At 45.4% G+C, this 22,902-nt stretch overlaps 1 protein-coding gene across 13 annotated transcripts in view; it reads left to right on the top strand.

Moving 5' to 3' along the window:
• ENTREP2 (endosomal transmembrane epsin interactor 2) overlaps positions 1–22,902 on the top strand; it is a 360,783-nt gene that overhangs the window by 327,059 nt on the left and 10,822 nt on the right. For all 13 annotated transcript variants that reach the window (XR_014148745.1, XM_081831519.1, XM_081831525.1 and 10 more), the window contains 3 exons: positions 8,780–8,887; positions 16,550–16,710; positions 17,305–17,440. Coding sequence is in view for 12 of the 13 variants with exons in the window: in XM_081831519.1 (XP_081687645.1) it covers positions 8,780–8,887; positions 16,550–16,710; positions 17,305–17,440 (405 nt within the window). In the remaining variant the exon portion in view is untranslated. The remainder of the gene's footprint in view (positions 1–8,779; positions 8,888–16,549; positions 16,711–17,304; positions 17,441–22,902) is intronic.

Raw genomic sequence — 22,902 nt, 5'->3', positions numbered from 1 at the left:
ACCTCCTTCCTCAAGGTTGCTCGTTGCAAACAAAACACTGGGAGATGGGTGGAGTAAAGAGCAGTCAAGGCTTATCTTCTTGGCATGCCCAGCAGGAACTTGCAGGCATGCTCAGGGCCTATGGCAGATTGCCTCTCCCAACATAGATCTGCATTAAATATCCGGTAACAGTCCATGACCAGGGTCTAACATCATAGTGCAATAAAGAATATATAGTGCAGGTTCGCCCTGTGGGTTCAAAGGAGGAAAAATTCCTTGGGGTATCAGCTGTTGGAGAAGTCACCCAAGGAAATGAGATTCAACCTGGACCTTGAAAGTGGAGTCACATTTGGATCCAAGAGGCAAAGAAGCATAAGAAAGAATTGTAATTAGAGAAGCCTTTTAAATACTCCCCCTAGGTAGGGTGGATCAGAGAGCCAGTGGTTGGGAAGCTGGGATAAGTTGTCCAGGAACATATGTGTTAATGAAGGCCTGAGTTGGACAGGCACTGGATTTGGGAGAGGAGGGACAGATGGAAAAGACCTACAGAGGATGCTTCAGTTCAGGTTGGTGACATGAGAACTACCTGTCCAGAATTTTGAAATCTTCATATAATTGCTTCATGCTCAGAGCAGAACAATCCAATTGTGAGTGTACCTTGTTTTTAATGCAGGAGTTTCTAAGCTCCAGAAGTCACTGAGCTTGGCCCTACCCACCTGGAACACAGAGCTGGATGGCCACAAGCATAGTTTCTCTTGTCATACTCCTGACCACTTTCACCCACCTTTTCTAACATCCTGTTTTTCCACATTTGAGTCCCATTCCTGCCATGAAAGACCCACTAAGACAGACATCCCTGCATTGAGTAATTAATAAGTTTCAATAGGATAATTCTGATAAAGCCTAACTCCCATCCCTGAATTACAACACACAAAATCACTGTTGGCTATGGTCTCATCACTTAGTTTTTGTGCTGTGAGACTTTCCTCACCTTCCATCATTACACCTTGACTGATAATGGTCTCCTATGGGATCTCTTTCTTTATTCAAGGAAAGAAAGAAAACATGTAGGAAAAAAAACCAAACTGGTCAATGAACTAATACAATGTCCTGTGGACAATGGTAAATTTTATTAGAGTAACTATCCCCGAAGGCTGGCAGCAAAACTTAGCATCCACAGTGAAGACCTGCCTTGTTTTCACACTTGCCATTTTGAATGACCTTATAAAAATATTTTATAGAACATGGATTTCAGTGCTTGCGGAGGATTCTCTGATAAAGCTGTCAAAGGGCAGAAGTAAAGGCATTATTTAAGCCAGAAAGAGAATTCCAAAGAAGCACATAAGCGTAATTTCAGGTGGTGTTCCATTTCTAGGGAAAAAAAAAAAAAAAAGCCAAGCGTTTAAACAGCTGGAAGAAGAAGAAGGAAAGAAAGTCTTTTTGGTGTGTGTTTCAAATGAATACACTCCATGAGACCTAAAGCAGTATTTGCCTCATGATACGTAGTCAAAAGAAAGGTTGTGATTTGTGTTTGTTTTTTTGTGAGTAGTTTTATTAGGTTGCAAATGAGAGTATATATAAAATTAATGTTCTTTTCGGAAGGGCATTCATTTTAATGACAGTGGAATATGTGGTCAATAGAAATTTTTAGATTGAGGACAAAATTAAGGTATCGATTATATTTTTGGTTATGGTACATTAAGAGATGTCACTATATTGGTTCTAGTTTTGAATTGCCCCCTGAGAGATTATATATATATATATATGATTTCTACGTACTATCTTAGGTTATTCTCTGATATATCTTTAAGGTGAGAATGGTAATTTCATCCAAGAAGGCCCTCTTTAGGGAGTCTAAAACACCCTAATCCCCTGCAGTCTGGTGGGTCTGGAGAAGGAAATGAGCGAACCCCAGGCCATCAGATTTATCAGGGGCACCCACAGGGGAAGGCACATCTTGATTCTGTAGGGATGACACCTGGTCTGCATCTCCCATCCTGACCTCCATCATGAGCTCCAGACACACCTTTCCAACTGATCATGAACATCTCTGTGGGCAGGTCCCTGGCAACCAGCTTTACGTGTCCCAGACCACATTGGTCGTTCTCCTTTGAAGACTGCCCCTTTCCCTCAGGCCCCTCGCACATTGCTGGCATCATGCTCCCACTCACAACATATGCCTCAGAATCATTTCCTACCTATTCTTCTCCCTCAACCCCATCTGTGCCCAACCAGTCGCCATGCCCTGCTAGTTTCAGCTTCAAAGTCACTCACAGACTCCCAGTCTCCATGCTTCCTCCATGTGTCTGGTTTCACCCCTCTGCAGGAGTGGCAAGATGGTAACCCCCATGTTTCCAGTCTCTCATTTCAATACATGTTTACTGAGCACCTGTTACATCCTGGCCTCTGTGCTTGGCCCTACAAAGGGTGTCTCTCTCAATCATTTGTGAAAATAGGCTGCATTATCTCTTTCCCAACATCAACACATCTTCAGAGGTATCTCATCACTTAGAGAATAAAAGCCAAGCTCCTTAGACTCGTTCCAACCACATCTGTGCATGTGCTTTAACGCAATTGAGCTCCCATCCTGCTCCATCCTTAGCGGCTGCAGGAGCAGGGAGGACACTTGAGATGGCCGCAGTAATGTTGTTGCACAGAATACTTAAGGCAGTTGTCTAAGCCCTGCTACAACCACTTAGGAAATGGAAACAAAAAAAGCTACCAAGACCTTTTGGCCAAGATGGAATTATAGGAACTGGATTTAGTCTCCCACCTGAAACAACTCCCCACTCTCCCAGCCAAGAAAAACCAAAATAGACAAAATAAGAAGACACATCAGGCAATAAGGACAGTGATCCTGAGATATGGTCAACAAATGAAGTGAGCCCTGTAGCGGTCCCAGCTTACAGCCTTGAAAGCCTCCAGGTCACAGAGCAGGGAAGGAGAACTCAGGAGGATCCTTGCAGACTCCCAGAGTTGGGGACCCAGAGCTAAGAGTCCTAGGGAGACTAAAGCCTGGGGACTAGAGTTCCCGGACAGAGTAGTAGAGGGGAGAGAACTCTGGGATCCTCAGAGGATCCCCCTGGAGTATTCAGCTGGATATTGATTAGCCCATGCACACGAAGAAACTGTTGGAGTCTTAGAAAAGAACCACAGAAAAAGGTTTAGAAACAGTGTCTGGTGCAGGTCTGAGAGTAGCACTTGTTTCCACATTGTTCAGAGTACCCACAACACTCTTACCTCAGGAGTGGGGAATAATTAGCCCTAGACTGAACCCTGCTCAGTTCTGCCAAAAAATCTTATAAACAAGACTCTTCTCTGTCTTCACATTGTCATTGAACGATTTAACCTTGGGGATGTGTTTAAACACGGTATGTTAACTTTGTCCCCTATAATATTATCATAATCACCCTAATTGGCTATTTTACAAGGAAGCTTTAAGAACAAATGAGCAGCGAAAGGGATTGTACAAAGACTTTGTGATCACCATAATTTACAGGAGATTGGGGAACTTTCTTAAAGCATGGTATAGATCAGAATACATGGGTTCATGTATATATGAGCAAACCACTGGGGATGCTCCCAGATAAGAAAGTCATTTGGACACATACCTAATGCATATATGAAGCATTCAATGAGGAAATAAAATGAGTATTTCCCACCTCCTCTTGAGAATTTGTCAACCCCTTGATTAGATTATCGAAACTAGCCTCTTTAGTACCACAGTCTTTAGGTGAAAGATACATTTTTCCTGATAGCTTTTTCAGTATGTACAATATTTTGTACATGTTTATATGAATAAGATTGTATGAATAAGATTGAATTGGAGGACATATCATTATAGGCATACCTTGTTTTATTGTGCTTCATTTTATTGCACTTCTCAGATACTGTGTTTTTTACAAATTGAAGGTTTGTGGCAACCCTGCATCGAGCTAGTCTATTGGCAACATTTTTCCAAGAGCATTTGCTCACTTCATGTCTCTGTCACATTTTGGCAATCTTCACAATCTTTCAAACTTTCATCATTATTGTATTTATTATGGTGATCTGTGAGCAATGATCTCTGATGTTACTATTATGATTGTTTGGGGGCATCACAAACCATGCCCATATATAAGAGGGTGAACTTATTTGATAAATATTATATGTATTCTGACTGCTCCACTGACCAGCCATTCCCTGGCTTTCTCTCCTTGGACCTCCTTGTTTCCCAAGACACAACAATGTTAAAATTAGGCCAATTAATAACCCTACAACAGCCTCTAAGTGTTCAAGTAAAGGAAAAGTTGCATGTCTCTCACTTTAACCCAAAAGCTAGAGGTGATTAAGCTTAGTGAAAAGGGCATGTTGAAAGCTGAGATAGGCCAGAAGCTAGGCCTCTTGCACTAGTTAGGAGAAGTTCTTGAAAGAAATTAAAAGTGCTACTCCAGTGAACACACGAATGATCAGAAAGCAAAACAGCCTTATTGCTGATATGGTGAATGTTTCAGAGGTCTGGATAGAAGATCAAACCAGCAAACCATCCATAACATTCCCTTAAGCAAAAGCCTAATTCAGAGCCAGGCCCTAACTCTTCAATTCTGCAAAGGTCGAGAGAGGTGAGGAAGCTGCAGAAAGAAAGTTCGAAGCCAGCAGCAGTTGCTTCATGAGGTTTAAGGAAAGAAGCCATCTCCATAACATAAAAGTATAAAGTGAAGCAGCAAGTGCTGATGTAGAAGCTGCAGCCAGTTATCCAGAAAATCTAGCTCAGATAATTCATGAAGGTGGCTACACTCAACAGTAGATTTTCAATATAGGCAAAACAGCTTCCTAGTGGAAGAAGATGCCATCTGGGACTTTTATAGCTAGAGAGAAAAAGTCTATGCCTGGCTTCAAAGATTGAAAAGACAGACTGACTCTGATAGAGATGTACAATGAAATTAATGTTGTTTTCATGCCTGTCAACACAACATCTATCCTGCAGCCTACAGTCAAGGAGTAATTTTGCCTTTCAAGTCTTGTTATTTAAGAAATACATTTCATGCAAATCAAAACCACAGTGAGGTACCACCCCACACCTGTCAGAATGGCTAAAATAAAAAACACAAGAAACAATAAGTGTTGGCAAGGATGTGGAGAAAAAGGAACCCTCTTGCACGTTTGGTGGGAATGCAAACTGGTGCAGCCACTCTGGAAGACAGTATGGAGGTTCCTCATAAGGTTAAAAATAGAACTACCTAATGATCCAGTAATTCCACTACTGGGTATTTACCCAAAAAATACAAAAACACTAATACAAAGGGATATGTGTACCCCTATGTTTATAGCAGCATTATTTGCAATAGCCAAATTATGGAAGCAGCCCAAATATCCATTGATAGATGAATAGATAAAGAAGATGTGGTGTGTGTATCTGCAATGGAATATTATTCAGCCGTAAAAAAGAATGAAATCTTGCCATTTGTGATGGCATGGGTGGAGCTAACGAGTATAATGCTAAGCAAAAAGAGTCAGTCAGAGAAAGACAAATACTATGTGATTTCACTCATATGTGGAATTTAAGAAACAAAGCAAATGAGCAAAGGAAAAAGAGAGAGAAAGACAAACCAAGAAACAGACTCTTAATTCTAGAGAACAAACTGATGATTACCATAGGGGTGGTGGGTGGGAGGATGGGTGAAATAGGTGATGAGGGTTAAGGTGGACACTTGTCGGGAGAAGCACTGGGTGGTGTATCGAATTGTTGAATCACTGTGTTGTACACCTGAAACTAATAACACTGTATGTTAACTATACTAGAATTACAATAAAAAATAAATAAAACAAAAAAGTATTTTTCAGAACAGTCAAAAAAAAAAATACATTTCATAAGCTTATATGTAGCTGCCATAGATTGTGATTCCTCTAATGGATCTGCACAAAGTCGATTGAAAACCTTCTTGTAAAGAATTCACCATTCTAGATGCCATTAAGAACATTCATAACTCACAAGAAGAAGTCAAAATATCAATATAAACAGGAGTTTGGAAGAAACTGATTTAGCCCTCCTGGATGACTTCGAGGGGTTCAGGTCCTTAGTGGAGAAACTAACTGCAGATGTGGTAGAAACAGCCACAGAACTAGAATTAGAAGTGGAGCCTGAAGATGGGACTGAATTGCTGCACTCATGAAAAAACTTGAATGAAGGAGGAGTTGCTTTTTATGGATGAACAAAGAAAGGATTTCTCGAGATGGAACCTACTCCTAGAGAAGATGCTGTGAAGACTGTTGAAATGATAACAAAGGATTTAGAATAGTACATCAACTTAGTTGATAAAGCAGTGGCAGAGTTTGAGAGGATTGATTGACTCCAATTTTGAAAGAAGTTCTGTGGGTAAAATGCTGTCAAACAGCATCACATGCTACAGAGAAGTCTTTCACGAAAGGAAGAATCAATCAATGCAGCATATTTGGTTGTCTCATTTTAAGAAATTGCCTCAGCCACCCCAACTTTCAGCAACCATCACCCTAGTGATCAGACATCAACAGGGAGGCAAAACCCTCCACCAGTAAAATGATTACAAAATCATTACAGATGATGTTTAGCACTTTTTAGCAATACAGCATTTTAAAATTAAGGTATGTACATTTTTTTAGATATAATGCTATTGCATACTTAATAAACTATAGTATAGTGCAAACATAACTTCTGTATGCACTGGGAAACCAAAAAAATGCATTTGATTCACTTTACCGCAATATTTGTTTTATTGCAATGATCTGGAACTCAACCTCCAATATCTCCAAGGTATTCCTGTATACTAAATCTTTGGTCATTTTTGTGAATCATGGTTATTTTTTTCTATTTATGGATTTGAGAGTGAGTTTCCTAAAGAGGAATGAATTGTACTTGGACAGTTAAAACTCCACGAAGTGTACCCTCTGAGATAGAGCACAAGCCAAAGATATCTGCTCTCACCATCTTATTCATCTTATTCTTATTCATAATACTTGAAATTCTAGCTAGTGCTATAAGGCAAGAAAACGAAATAAAGGCATACAGATTGGAAAAGAAGAAATAAAACATTTGCATATGGCCTTATTGTCTACCTAAATCCCAAGGTCATAAGATACCAGATAAATATGCAAATATAAACCACATTTCTATATCTAGCAATGAACATGTCAATATTGAAATTAGAAACACAAAAATAAACCTCAACTTAACCCTCACTTTATTCAAAAATTACCTCAAAATGAATCACACACTTAAATGTAAAATATAAAACTATAAAAACTTTAGAAAAAAATATAAGAGAAAATCCTGACACCAAAGCATGATCCATAAAAGCAAAAATTGGTAAGCTGGACCTTATGAACATGAAACTTTTGTTCTGTGAAAACTTATGTGAAGAGGATGAAAAGACAAGCTATGGACTTGGGGAAAATATTTGCAAATCACACATCTGACAAAAGACTAGGATCTAAAATGCATAAAGGACTCTCAAAATTCCATAAAAAAGTGAACGATTCTATTGGAAAATGGACAAAAGATACAAACAGACACTTCGCCAAAGAGGATATACAGATCAAATGAGCACACAAATAGATGTTCAGCAGCACTAGCCATCAAAGAAATGCAAATTAAAACCATATTGGTATATCATTACATACCTATCAGAATGGCTAAAATAAAAATAGTGATACCAAATGTGGGCAAGGAAGCAGGGAAACTGGATCATTCATACATTTCTGGTAGGAACATAAAATGGTTCAGCCACTCTGAAAAACAATGTGGCAGTTTTCTTATAAAACTAAACATTCAATTACCATATGACCCAGCAATTGTACTCTTGGATATTCTTCCCAGGGAAGTAAAAACTTATGTTCACACAAAGACCCATACACAAACACAGACATTCATGGCAGCTTTATTTATAATAGCCCCAAACTGAAAACCACCCAGATATTTCTCATCTGGTGCCTGATTAAGCAAACTGTGGTACATTCACCATGGAATACTGCTCAACAATAAAAAGGAATGATCTGCGGACACATGCAACAGTGTGGATGAATCTTGAAGGAATCACGCTGAGTGAAAAAAGCCAATTTTGAAAGGTTGGAATGGTATATGACACCACGTGTATACCGTTCTTGAAAGGACAAAATTATTAAAATGGAGACCAGGCTAATGGTTGATAGGGATTGGGAATGGGAGATTGAGCTGGAGCAGGCGGGAGAGAGGTATGTGTGTCTCTGAAAGGTCAACGTGGGGTGGGGATCCTTGTGGTGATTGAAATGTTCTATATCTTGACTGCATCACTGTCATTCCTGGTCGTGATATTTCACTATAGTTTTGCAAGATGGAGGAAACTGGGCAAAGGGTCCGCAGGACTTCTCTGTATTATTTCTTACACCTGCTTGTGAATCTACCATTACCTCAAGGTAAAAAGTTTAATTTAAAAACTTGGCATTTTACTAAAGTCTTCAAAATTTTCAGTTACATTTTATAATTGATAAAGAATGCCCACCTACTTAAATGTCAGTGATTTCAAGATTTTCTTAGACAGTGAGTGCCTAATAGTGATCAAAAGTGTGAAATACATCATTCAGTATCTAAGAATAATTCGATCAGCACTGTAGAAGAATAAACAAATGTGTCTATATTAAACGCCAGTTTTGATTATTAAAACAAACAAACAAAAAACTACAAAAGAAACCCTCCATGAAGTGGAAGGCAATTGGTCACACTCGTTCTGGACCTTGATGGAAATGCTAAGGATCTGCCATCCGGGTTGTCGAGATGAGACTGACATTCTGCTGCATTTTTCTCTCACAGGATCTCCTCTTCAGTGTGTGTGCCCTCAACGTCCTCTCCACCATTGTGTGTGCGTTGGCCACAGCCATGTGCTGCATGCAGATGGTCTCTTCTGATATCCTGCAGATGGTAAGTGGGCCCCTGCCTTCCCAAGCACACTCAGAATGGTGAGCCTGACCCCTTTCTCCTCCAGCCACTTTGAAACTAATGGAGAGTGGACTCTTCTAGCTTCCAACCAGAAGCCCCAAGGATGATAGGCCCTGAGAGTCCATGGTGCTTGGCAGTCCCCTCATGCTGCCCTGTACATTTGGTGTCATTAATGTATTTATTTCAGGTATTTGTTGGAGCTGAGTGTTAACAGAGTCCTGCCACCCTCATGCCCCTCTAGATGGGCCCCTTGTGTGTGCTCTTGAGTAATTTTAGTGACAGTCCTATAGCCCTAGACATCCTCTGGGCCCAGGACCTCCAGGGCAAGGAGCCTTCCTCCAGCTTCAGAATTCTCTTTTAATAAAGGAAGATTTTTTAGAAAATGAGTCCTTTTCAAATTGAAAAACTGGTCATCTGTGCTTTTTAGATTTGCTAATTAACCCTGAGCTCATAATCTAGTGGCAGAGTCACTGGCTGGCCATCATTTGATCACCCCTCCCCCTGTCTCGCACCCAGGCCAGAGTCTTACAGTTGAAGAACTGCCGCTCCCAAGGGGGAGAAATGAGAATAGGAGCAAGGGTCACACACTTATTAATACACGTTTATAAGTACATGCTTAATAAATAATGAAGGCTCTTCATTATTCAACGTGAATGAAACACAGCCCACTGTTCAGTATGTTACCACTGAAGTCAGTACGATAAAGAGAAACTGATGGGAAGATATGGTTCTCCAATGCTAAGGGTAGGAATCATCTGTGTGTGTGTGTGTGTGTGTGTGTGTGTGTCTGTCTGTCTGTCTCTGTCTCTTTTTGCTTCTTCATGTGTATCTGTCTGTCTCTGCCTCTGTCTCTGTCTCTCTTTTTGCTTCTTCGAGACCTGCCCTGCCTCCCCCTCAATGTTTTATGCATCTCATGAAAGCAAAAGCAAGCTATTCCTGTAGTAGGCTGTTTTATTTGCTCTTTCTCATCCACCCCATGGCAATACATCAGTTCATCAAGTTACAGGGCCAGAGAGCATCATTACCAAGATGTTAAAAATTCATTGGTTCTAATCATATGCAACGCCCGCCTCTTTGTCCCAGTGTATATCTACACAGCTGTCAACAGCCGGGGCTGACCTTTCAGAGAGGTGGCAGTTTTCTGAAAGGGATTTAATTAAGCAGTTATTCAGCAGTGATGAACTTTTGGCCTCACTCACTGAGGCCTCATGTTGGTGATTTTCTCCGGCGTGTTGTATAAAGGAAAGGTTAAGTACTGTGGGGTTCTACTCACCTCTGCAGATTTTACTATTGATCTGTAAATATCATACCAATTTGACAAAACTAACAGAACCAAGGGGCTATAAATATAAAAGTTTGCATTCCCTGGTTTGAAGCATTAGAATGAAAATTAGCAACTAAACCCGAATACAGCGTAGGGTAGCTGTGATGGTGTATGCGGTCATGATCACATCGATGCAGGCTCACGCTATCATTCCGCTGTGTGGCACACGAGCGGGCCCGCCATCCTGGGCCTGGCATTGGCCGTGTCTGCATCCGAGTCCCACCTCTTCTGCGTATGAAGCGAGTGACTCTGGATGTGTCACCGAACCCACCTGAGCCTCGGTTTCCTCACCTCCGAAATGGACCGAATGGCATACCCGGTGAACATTCAAGAAGTGTGACCTATTCGACTCTTAAATGCAGGGGGAGTATTAGTTTGTGATTGGGAGTGTCCTGCAGCCATGACCAAGCATGCCGTGGTCCTTGATGTCCTCTGTCAACTGCAAAACACCATAGGGAGGTAAGGTGTGGTCACAATGACAATAGCCGCCATCAGAACCCATGGTTTTTCCATCGCTGAGTATTTGTGGATAAGTTTGCTTCTAACCCCTGGTGTGGAAGTAGAAATCGGTTAAATTCCTGCTGGCGAGTCCATTTCCCTTTGTGACCATGGGCTATGGGACCAGACAAGGCTCTACTCTCCTTATAAGTCCCTTGCTGTGCTGCTGACGTGCAGCGTCTCAGGAGCCAAAAAGGAACTGGGGGCATATGACCATGGCACCTTGTGGGACCCCTGCATGACCTTAGGCACATCGCTGCTTATTTGTCCCAGTTTCCTCTGCTCTTTACAAGATTGTTCATGCTCTACCATCCTCACAGGGCCGCTGAGAGAAGAATCAGATAATGCATGTGCGTGGGCTTTGAAAAACCCTGGTGGCCCACGTGGAGGAGGTTGGCTTTTACCACATGGGTGAGAGGCTGGGTGAGGCTGGCCACACAGGCTGCACCCTAGAAAAGGAGAAGTGGGAGACCCAGGGGCTCATGGTTCACCCTGAGGGATGGAACCTGGAATCAACTTATTCATGAGCATGCCTCAGAAGCTCTTTTTAATTTTTAAGAAAAGTCTTCTTCTTTTTTTCCAGCTTTCTTCAGGTGTAATTGACTTTAATTTTCTTACTTCATTTCATTAGATTGTTGAATTAAAGAAGTAATATATGATCACTGAAACAAGTAAAATACAGAGATATTTAAAGATAAAGTTAATAAGCTACCTTCTCCCTCCTCATTCTCCTGAGGAAACTTTGCAATGACTCCTTCCATTTCTTTCTTGATTTCTTAGTGTTTATATTAACACATACAGATAGTCTATTTTCCCTGTTCCTCCTTCCTTCCTTCTCTCCATTCTTCCCTCTCTTCTTCCTTCTGCTATGTCTTCCCTTTTTGGTTTTAAAGATTTTATTTATTTATCTGAGAGAGGGAGAGCATGAGCAGAGGGAGAGGGAGAAGCAGACTTTCTGCTGAGCGGGGAGCCCGATGTGGGACTCAATCCCAGGACTCTGGGATCATGACCTGAACTTCAAGCAACTGAACCACCCAGGCACCCCGTGTTATGTCTTCCTTTTAACCAAATGGGATCACACCATTCATATCATTCTGCAACTTGATTTTATAACCTGCAACGATCATGGACATCCCTCTAGGTCAATATACACAGAAATGTCTCATGTCTGCACTGATCCATACTGTGAATGTAACGTCCATCAGCCATTTCTCTGTGTGGATGCTTGAGTCGTTCTTGGTTTTGATTTTGGTTTTGTTAGGCCCATGCAGACAGCGCTACAGTAAGCTCCTTGCGCATACAGTTATAGCTCTCTTAGTCCCCCTGTGCTGAACCCACTGGCTAGAGAGCCACGGTCCTCCATCCCACCTGTAAGATGCGCTGCCTGCTCCCCACAGCATAGCCTCCTCTGTGATTCACCCACATGCCATCTCTGCTCCCAGCAGTTGGGTCACAAGCTGCCTAAGGGACAGTTGTAGCTGTCCCCCAAACAGTCTTAGGCCAGTGGTATTTGCCTTGTAAGTGCATATTGTACTGTTACAGAAGCCAGAGAAATATGAGTGCAAAAAAGATCATTGTTTCTATTATAAAAAAAATGAATACTTTGGAAAGATTCGGTGAAAGAGGGTGCCTAGATATATTGCTCTCAATTTTGGTGTGCGTGAGACAATCATAAGGGATTGGGATACAAATTTTTAAAAATTTAGGAGGTGTCTGCATACACATCGTTTCACAAGTACCTTTAAGTTCCAGCTCTGCTCCAAAAACACAGAAACGGGAAGCAAGATAATTCTCTTGGTGTCATTTATGCACCAAAGACCACGGGGCACCCCAGACCACGGACTGACTCACAGCAAGGGCCTTAGCCTGGCATGGAGGGAACCCATAATTCCTTCCTTCCTTCTGGGGATCGGCATCTTGGGATAATTAACCATTTTTGGAATTCATATCACGAATGCATGTATACATGAGATGCAAAGCTTTATGCCTAGCATCAGAATTTATACAGCTGGAGTACTCTAATATGTTTTGGAAATAGTGGCAAAAGGCAACTGATGATAAAATTCAGTTTATTGATACAGTTTAATGGAGAAAGCTTTTACCTCCAAAGTATCTCTGATCTCACATTTTTAGTTTTATTTCTTGAGCATAATCTCATCTTCCCCATTTCTCCATTCAGCTCTTTTCCTTCCCATGAACTTTATTGCCAGCCACTTTAGCCTAAGGGACATCATCTGCTATTACATGTGTCTCCATTAGGCACTTGCTTGTGAACTTCATCTTTTATTGTCATTTATGTTCTCAACACCAGTCGTGTGCCCTGTAAAGTAGAACACCTCCCGAAAGTGCAGACGGAGCGCCGAGCCTTTCACAGATGTGCTAACGGTGGGCTCATCCATGGAGCTAGCAAGGGGTGCCACGGTCAGGGATGGTTGTAACACCTGCCACCCCGGAATTCCCAGAATCACTCAAGTTCACCAGTATCTTCACCTCTCCAGCTCACCCCAGTTCCTACCAACGCCTCACAGAGGCTGGTCCCTCCTTGGACCCACAGTGACCTTCCTTGAGGTCTGGGTTTACCAGAAATATCTCTGGGGGGTAGGTGCTACTTATCTATCAGACTAGGACCGAAGGGTGTCTGATTTTTTTTTCTTTTTTTTTAGATTTTATTTATTTATTTTTAAAGTCTTAAGCAGACCCACGCTGAGCATGGAGCCTGACGCAGGGCTGGATCTCACAACCTTGAGATCTTTACCTGAGTCAAAATTGCAAATGGATGCTTAACTGACTGAGCCACCCAGGCAGCCCCCTGATTAATCTTAAAAAGCTAGTTACAACAGACAGTCCTAACAGTGAAACGTATATGCTGGAAACATTGTGACTTTAAATATGAAAATTAACATTTGTCCACCAGGGTTTTGATTTGGGGCCAAGACCTTCTGTTCGATTGGGGGTCTACGTATTAGTGTACCGAATTGTATTTCTTGTATAAACTTCATTGAAAATTGCACCATCTGTAATTTCCAGATTCAGTTCCTTTAAATTGGAGTGAGACATGCAAAGCGAGCAGAATGCAGAGCTCCCCTGGATGTTTTATGACTCATCTCCACTCCTTATAGCTGCCTTACCAGGACCTGGCTTGGCAGAACTTTCTGCTCAGCTGCTCTCCCTTGTCAGGTCTTTCCAAAGCATTCAACTTGGTTCTCATAGAACAAGCAGGTTTTCCTGCCTGCATTCATAGTTCATCATGAATTATGGTCGTAACTAAACTGGCCCAGAGCAAGGAGGTCCACCTGGGGAAGAAGACAATTCAGAGCTGGTTTTCTACCCACCACACCCCAATGCAGGCTCAGGCTTTGCGCCTGGCCACTAATTTGCAGACGTGAGAGCAGGCAGCGTGGCGGGGTGTGGGCTGGCCAAGAGGCATTCCTGCCGGTCCTGAAGGATGACTAGGAGGTTGCCAGGTGAAAGGTAAGTGGGGATCTGGGAAGAGAGAACAGACACAGAGATAAGCAACCATGGAGGCAGCTTCCACCCCTTAGGGTGGAACACAAAGAGTAGGAGCGGGGAAGGAGCAGAATGGTAGCTCTCTTCTTCCAGACTCCCTCTCGCGCCCCCTGTTGGCAGAGCCCAATAGGAAGCCAACCGACAAGGGAGTCTGGGAAACAAGGTTTGCAGACTTCCAGCCCTAGCATCTCAGAGCAGAGTTCCAAGCAGGTGACCTTGGGCTTGGAGACAGACCCCACCTCATTGGGGGAGGAGGGTGTATGTCAAGTGTCACTTGCAGGCTTCTGCCTGGGAAGGCTGAGGAACCTAGGTATAAAGCTCAGTTTGCAACAAGTTGAGTCTGACTTGCTTCCCTAAAGATGGACCCAACACACCACTGGAAAGGTGATCTGGCATTTAGAGCAGAAGTGGTTAAAGCTGTCATTTAGCCTTTTAAAAACCTCTGGTGTGTGGCAGCATCTATGCATTTAAACCTGCTAATAGGATCATCTGGAGTGAAAATGCTTGTTGTTCCCGTTCCTGGCGGGATTGTACATTTACTAGAAAAGCATTTTGACTTTTGCATTTCATGCTTGAGTGTGTTATTGATTTTTCTAATTTCCGATAGAGACTCATTCAAAATATGTCCCTATTAGACCTCAAGGACATCTGGCCTTGTCCTAACTGCTTAGCTTTGTGCAATACGCATCGGGGCTGACAGCTTTCCAAGGCAGAGGATGACAGACACACATTCGACCTCCTCATAGCCACTGACTCACCTCTATTTCAGACAATTAAACAAAGCCATGGCTCAGACCTACTGGAAAGGCAAGGAACGTGCTCTGTGTGTTAAGAAAACCCACATGAGACAATTTCAGTCTGATGTGTTACATGTGTAGACATGGTCACTATTCTTTCTCTGTGAGTCTAGAGCATGCTGATTTCGTGGCATTTGACCATATTCAGAATCGTGACCTCACCCTTACTCATGCAAAAATGTCCTACCATCCCAGCCTCTTATCAAGTCCAGATTACCCTAAGCACAGCTGCCAGAAGGTACGTCCTACCACACATCTTTAATAGCACTGCTTCCCAGCTCTAACACCCTCACTAGCTCCCCAGTGCCTCCAGAATTAAGAATTAACTTCTAGAGTATTATATAAATTGGCTTTTCTTAAACACATCTTTCACTAGCTCACCTGTTCTTCTTGAGCCTGGAGCACCTTCTTGCAAGCCTACCTACCAATCTTCAGACCCATTCAGATGTCATCTTCATTAACCCTTTGTAGACTCCAGGTCCCTGCACAGTGCTTGGAGAGATTGTTTACTAGTGGAACTGTCCTTGCTTTGCTGTATATAGTTGATTGTCTCACCCTTCATGCGGTGGGGCATCCCAGACCATAGCATTCGAGTAGCACACTCTTCTTGCACCTGCAGGCACTCACAGTGAGGTGTTGATTGGAACTGGAGCAATGGCTTAGACATCTCCATGCCACAGGTAACCTCTGGGGAGCAGTGACCAGAGGATGGGAAGTTATTGGCCAGTGCTCCCTATGGGCAGAAATGGAAAGCTAGGCAGAGGCAGAGTTCTTTTTGTTTAAACGATTTTACCTCAGTTTGCTCAAGCAGCATCTCGGTTTTAAGGTTGCCCCACAGAATGTTCTGGCGCTCATGATTCTTTTCCCTCAGAGCAGTGTTTTACAAAGTTTATGAATTTCCTAGGACTGAGAAGTATAGATACTATTTGTCCAAAGGGACCTATAATGAAATATATGAGAAATGTTCCATTAACGGATTAAACTTTTTTTTTTTTGGTGCAGACCTTCTCAGGAATTTTAACACACAAACATGCATTACAGGGCTCCAAGAAGGGAGTACAATAGGTAGCATTTCCCAAATTTATTTCCCTGTAGGAATTTGGGAGGGGGTAGAGAGGAACATCTTGAGGGTCTGGTGTTTTCTCATGAACATACTTCCAGAAATGCAGTCTTAAATCATGGACATCAGGCACCCTTTTGACCCACAGGCTTTGAGTAGTATAATCTGAAGAGAAAGATTTAGGGGTGGGGATAGAACTAAAGACTTCCCAGACTTTATTTCTCCTTAGGATGGAGGCATTCTGCGTAGCAGTGTGAGAAACAAAGCCTAACGAAGAAGCTTTGGGGGCAAGGCATTCCTCATGGAGCCATCATCTTGAAGTGTGTGTTTTGCTGTCACAGTCCGACAGTTTAAATTACATAAGTTCCAAATGGATCATTAAAGCTTATGTGTAATTAGCTTAATTAGACACAAGCCACACAAGATGTCCCAAATAACTCTGAATCTCTGTTTTCCAGTTCCTTCCACAAAGGGCGCATTCTGCGAGCCCAGCCTGCGTGACCCCCCATGGCACTGTGCTCCACCAGACCCTGGATTTCGATGAATTCATCCCCCCACTCCCACCTCCACCCTATTACCCACCAGAGTACACCTGCACGCCCACAGCCGAGGCCCACAGGTGGGTCTTTTCTGGTGATGGTGGCAGTGACTGGCATGGACACCAGGAAGATAGGAGCAGTGGGGGAGGTGGAACTTGCAACGGCCACGCTCGTTTTCAGTGGGGCAGCTGAGCGGAGGAGAGCGAACATATGAGAGCATGTTTGATTAGAGAGTAGAGCGTGAACAGTGAAAAGAGAACATTGGCTTAGAGAAAGAACATTTCTCTTGGTATTGCCGCCGTGCAACAACAAAAGCAAACCACAAGAGTGGCTCCATTATGTTCTCATGAAACGCAAAACTGCCACTGAGTTATGGTCATTAACATGACCGTAAAATTTAATTAAAGATTTAATCGGCTCTATGATTATTTTAATTTTAATGGACAGGGCCATAGAATTTAGTGAAAATGTCGACATCTCTCCAGAAAAAAACAAAAAACAAAAGAAGGTAAAACTGCCTAGCGAATGAGCCTTTTATTTCACAAACACAATGAGTATTTGACCAGGGGAAACCCTGACAAATGACGTTCTGATCGCCTTTAAGAGAAAGGTCAGCAGTTCAGGCTCCCCTCCCCCACCCCAGGAGTGACAATGCGATGGTTCTCCCTTTTCAGGGGCCTCCACTTGGACTTTGCTCCCTCTCCATTCAGCACTTTGTATGATGTTGCCATCAACAGTCCTGGCCTGCTCTACCCTGCCGAACTCCCCCCACCCTACGAGGCCGTGGTGGGCCCAACCACTACCAGCCAGGTGAGACCCGGGCGCCAGACAAGCCAGTTTCCTGTACTTAGGCACACTCCTTGCATTTGTATTTCTTTCTCTGGTCTTGTGGAGAGGAGGCAGCAGGCTCAGAGAGTAGAACCTGCAGAGATCCCACCCCAGGCCCTAAGATGCCAGTCCCAATATTTGTGCTTCTCTCCCTTGGCTTCTCTCAGATGCACCTGAGCTGATGGCTAGCAGGTGTGTCTGGGGACACAGAGCAGAAGGAGCTGGTTGGTACAGGTTCAAAGCCATGAGCAGAGACCCTCAAGGATAGAGCTCAGGCTGTGAACCGAGTACCGGGGGGACTCTGGCCTGCTTCAGCGACATGCCTCTGTCATTGTCTACTGGGGAGGTGAGAGAGCAGTCCTGGATCCCTGGTCCTGCATGAGGCTGGGCAGCCATAGGCCAGGGAAGTGCCTGAGCCACCAGGTGGGTGTAGCCGGCTTCCTCTGAGCCAGGTGAGCCAGGCACTCCCACAGCCTCGGGGTGCCTGACCCACAGTGGGCACGCACTGGGGATACGTTGGTGAATTCTCGGTTTCCTCATCTGTAAAATGGGGATCATAATAGTACCAACACACAGGATGGAATGGGATGTGTGGAATGGACCCAGCACAGTACTTGACACACAGTAGGTTCTGATTCAGCAAACATCAGTTGCCCTTTTTATGGTATTGTCATCTTCGTTGTCAACATCACAGTTGTCACTCCTGAATATCAAAGGCCACAAGCCAGGGCAGAGAGGTGTGAACACTCAAAAGTTCACGCAGCACCCAAGTGCAGGACAGGTTGCGGTGAGGCCGCAGGGCTGGGGCACATGTGGGGAGCACAGCAGTCAAGCAGAGAAGGGGCACATGCAGGGGAGCTAAGAATTCCTGCCAGGAATGAGGGCTGCAGCCAGTTCTGGGCGCTGAGCCCTAGGCAGAGCAGAGTCTGCAAAACCAGGACCAGGAGCATCCAAAGGGCACTGCTGTCTCTCCCGAGCCCATCTGGACCCACATCCCTTTGGGCTTCTCAGCAGCATGGAACCTTCGGATAGGCGTCCCAAGTCACCTGCTAGGAAGGGGTGCAGGCCTCAGACCTGGCCCAGACCTTCTGATGTCCTCGCTGCCCCTTTGAGATCTCGGGTCCACATGGTGAGAAGGCCAGGAGGCAGTGCCCGTCCTTTTCCTGGCCACCCACCAAGGAGCTCCTGGCCCTAAGGGACCTCTGTGGGTGGAGAAGTGGTTTTGCACAATGGCTTTTCAGACTCAGCTTCCACAAGCCTCTGGAGACAATCCCATCCACAATGGAAATCACATTCTGCAGGCCGGATGGTTGTGGGACAGGAAGAAAAGGCAAGAGGTGCCTACCTCTGTGCCTAGTGGGACGTTGGCCACACGTTTTTTACAAGAAGGATTCTCCTTGAGGGTCACCTGGGTGGGACTGCTCAGGCCCGCCCCAGCCCACCCTGGTGCTGGCCACCTGAGCCTCTGGGCCTTCTTCTCTGCCTACTCTTGCCCTGAAACGTCCTGGACCAGCTTATCAGGCTGCAGACAGCAGATGGACTCGGCCAAGGACTCTTGGCCTTTTTTCTGTCCACAGTAGAAGCAGACATGTGGGAGCTGCCTGGGGTTTGCATGGGGGCAGGATTCATTAGTGGAGAGGCAAAGCGTGACTGAAATCTTATTTCTAAACTTATAATAATTGAATTACTCTTGAATTTTGTAAAAAGCGGAGTGGAGAATTCTGCCTTTCAGAAGTGATTTCTTTTCCTCTTTATGATAAAAATCACTCAAATCAGTATTATCAATGGAAACTGTGAAGGGAGTCATAAGTACTCTGAGGGGAGCCCTGTGCCCTGTTGGAGGGTACTGGGCAGAGGCATCCAATCCATATTTGGGGGTGTCCAAGGAGCCTCTGTGAGCTGAGGGCTCAGGCTGAGTGGGTGGCAGTGGCAAGGCTCAGAAGAAGGCACAGCGCAGCATGCACATCCTCAAACAGAAAGCCACTCAGGATGAGTCTGTAAGGAGTATGACATGGGTAAAGGGTGACCTGCTCGGCTCATTGGAATCTAGGGTCATCAGAACATCCGCAGCTTCTATAGCTTGGGGCCTTGGAGAGATCCAGGTTAGCCGCAGTCATGGTCACCAAATTCTGGGGAACCGGGAGGGGGTAGGAGGCAATACTTTGGGTGCTAGAGGAACTGGACAGGCTGCAGAGCAGAACACAAAAGGGCTCCTAGGGGGCCTGGACTCACAGACACAGTGGTTCGGGAGGGAAGAGATAGGTCCAGTGCTGCCCAGAGCCTGTGAGGGGCTGACCTTGGTCCCCCTGGCTCATCATCCAGAGACTGCTGCTGACCTTGGCAGGAGCGGCTACAAGGGGGCAATGGGGTAGGTGCCGGCATGGGCCAGAGGAGGGGATGGGACATGAGGGGTGTGAGTGAGCAGTTTTTGGACTCCGGTGGGCATCCCGGGCTTGTTGATCAGATACAGATGGCTGAGCCGCGCCCTGCCCCCCCAGAGTTTCTGAGTCAGTAGTTGGGGAGGGGGATCCTGCTGAGAATTTGCATCCCTACCTAAGCCCCAGCTCCCGCTGTTGCTGGGCTGTGAGTCAGTAGTTGGGGAGGGGGATCCTGCTGAGAATTTGCATCCCTACCTAAGCCCCAGCTCCCACTGTTGCTGGGCTGCTGGTCCAGGGACACACTGGGCACTGGAGTAGATCACTCTTGTGAGACGCTTGGCCAAGAGGAGAGAAGATAGGCGGTAGTTAGTAGAACTGTGGGCCTGGGGCGTGAGGGTTACCAAGGAGCTGTGGAAGGGCCCGGGGGGTGGGGAGCAGCTGAGCCAGGGTCGGGGACGGAAGTCCATAGGAGGCAGGAGGGGGAGGCTGACCCAGCCTCAGATGGTCAGCTCTGCCCTGTAACCAGCAGGGACACGAGGCAGGGCAGTACATGGGCCTGGAGACCCCAGCAAGCCCAGAGGTGTGTGATTCTCCACGGCTACCTTGGGGAAAAGAAAGAGTTCTGCTGTCACCCCTCCTCCACCTGCTGCTAATTGCCATCACAGAAATTCAGCTCCATGCTGGGGACCAACACTGGCCTGCCTCTCTGTCCTCTCTTGGTGAGCCGTCACTCCCATTTCCAGAAGGGAGAATGCCCTGGGAAGATGCGTGATTCTGGGTCCACCACCCTGTGGAGAGCCGCAGGACTTCTCAGAGCCCTTTGCTTCTCAATCCTGATGGCGAGAACCCCCAACAGCAGTCCTGATGATGGGAATGGGGAACGCCCCCCTCCAGCCTATCAAGGACCCTGGATGCTGGAAAGGGGCCTCTGGATTTGGGTGTGACATGGGATGCACTACCCCACACTCGCACACCAGAACGATACTGATGAGTGTTTTATCGCTGGTTTAACTCTTTTCTTCTGGAGCATGGAATACAGATCTTCCTCGATTTATGATGGGCTTAAACCCGAGAAACCCCTCGTAATTTGAAAATATCCTTAACACCCCTAACCTACCGACCATCATAGCTTAGCCTTGCCCACCTGAAATGTGCTGAGAAAGCCCGTCTCATATTGCGTTGGCCCAGAAAACGGCCGGCTTGCAAGGGCCTCGACAAAACATGATCTGTGGAAGAAGTGTGGGTCCACCTGGCCTTTCTCTGGGCCGGCCCCACTGGGAGGGGGATAAGCTGGTGATTAAGGGGCTGCCTCCGTTCTCCCCTGGAGGGGAGGCCTGGTGCCTTGCTGGGCCCATTCTCTTTGACCCGTGGTCTGGCAGCGCTTTTCAATCCCACAGACACCTCTGGGAGTCTGGAAGTCAATGAAACCCATTCCTGTCCACAGAGGGAAGGCTGCACTGGCCAGCTGCCCCCTCCCCCTGGGGCAGCCCTCCCACCTGCAGATGGCAAGGAGCTGCCCCCCTTTACAGCACCATCCTTTCTCCCAGGGGGAGGGGGAGGTTAATTACTTCACCTTGTGGACAAAAGGCATGTAAATTGCCTCTCAGGACTTGCCTGGATAAAGAGAGGAAGACAGACTGATGGGAAAGCAGAGCATGCGTTGTGTGGGCCCAGGGGCAGGAGACTGCTCATCTGCGGGAGATTTTTAATGCAGGAAGAAACAGCACCCCTTGACCGAGCACATTCACTTTGACCCATTCACTCTCCCAGATTGGAGACTTCGTTTGCAACGTCCTTCTCTTTCCCATGGCTCAAGACCATAACTGGAGGGCAGGATCGAAAGGGGTGCATTCCTTTCTATAGCAAGAAAGTTCCTGGGAATTTGCCAGTTTGATCTTCCTGTGGGGATGACAGGCTTACGTTCCAGGGACCACAGAAGACTGTGCCGTGTTCTGTGGGATACGGAACCATGAGCTGAGCAGAGTCACCTCCTCGAGGAACTAACAGTCTGGCGTGGTGACAGGACAGCCTCAAAGAAACTTCTCTGGGGCTCCAGGGGAAGAGCCAACCTTGACAGTTTGAGTGGGAGTGGGCGTGTGAACAACGGGGAAGTTCATCAAGGGACAGCCTGGGCAAAGACGCGGTGGTGGGACATCATGGAGCCCGGTTGGGGAGCTGAAGGTAATGAAGGAAGTTCATGGAAATAATTTGGATACAGATTTTATGACCTTGGATGTCGGACTGCAGCAGTGCCTTTGAAGAGTTTGGCATTTGGAGTTGACATGATCCAGCGGTACCTCAGGAATTTTAATTTGGTGGCTGTCTGGCGGGAAGCCTGAGGTAGGAGACTAGAAATTGTGAGAAAGGTAGGGGACATGGCAGAGGTGCAGCCAACCGTAAGTCCTCAAGGTTAGAATTTATAGTTTCAAATGAAATCACCTTTACATTTAAAAATCTGGAAAGCAAAGCCACTTCAAAGATTGCCTTGGGGCATTAGCCTAAGATCTTAATTCACATTATCTGGGATTGCAGACAATTACCCCCAAAGACCATCTGATATAAATCTGATACTCACTGGTTGACCCAACCCAGGAGTGGGAAGTTTACTGCAGAAATAGGGCAGAATTTTCATGGGTGTCTTAGCCACAGAGCTTCCTAAGAGAAAGGGAGACGAGGAAATTATTTGCCCAATGCCAACTGGACTTTTTTTATTTTTATTTTTTTGAGAGAGAGCATGCGCGTGCATGCATGCGAGCAGGGGAGTGGGAGAGGGAGAAGGAGAGAGAGAACCTCAAGCAGGCACCATGTGCCTGCCCAGTGCCAACGTGGAGCCCAAAGCGGAGCTCCATCTCACAACCCTGAGATCCTGACCTGAGCCGAAACCAAGAGCCAGACGCTTAACCAACTGAGCCACCCAGGCGCCCCCCAACGGACTTTTTAATTACAACACCTGGTCAATAGAGCGTGTCTGGGACTAAGTAAGTGCAGCCTCTGGATGTCCCACGCGAAACCATATGCACAGCCTCACGTCTCAGCAGCCCTCTCCTGCAAGAGCTGTTACAAGCC

The sequence above is a fragment of the Leptonychotes weddellii genome, chromosome 9, assembly GCF_054177405.1.
Source record: "Leptonychotes weddellii isolate Sample4059 chromosome 9, ASM5417740v2, whole genome shotgun sequence".
In the NCBI taxonomy this organism is placed as follows: domain Eukaryota; kingdom Metazoa; phylum Chordata; class Mammalia; order Carnivora; family Phocidae; genus Leptonychotes; species Leptonychotes weddellii.
Note: the sequence above shows the minus strand (reverse complement) of the source record. Positions and strands in the feature narration are given on the sequence as shown.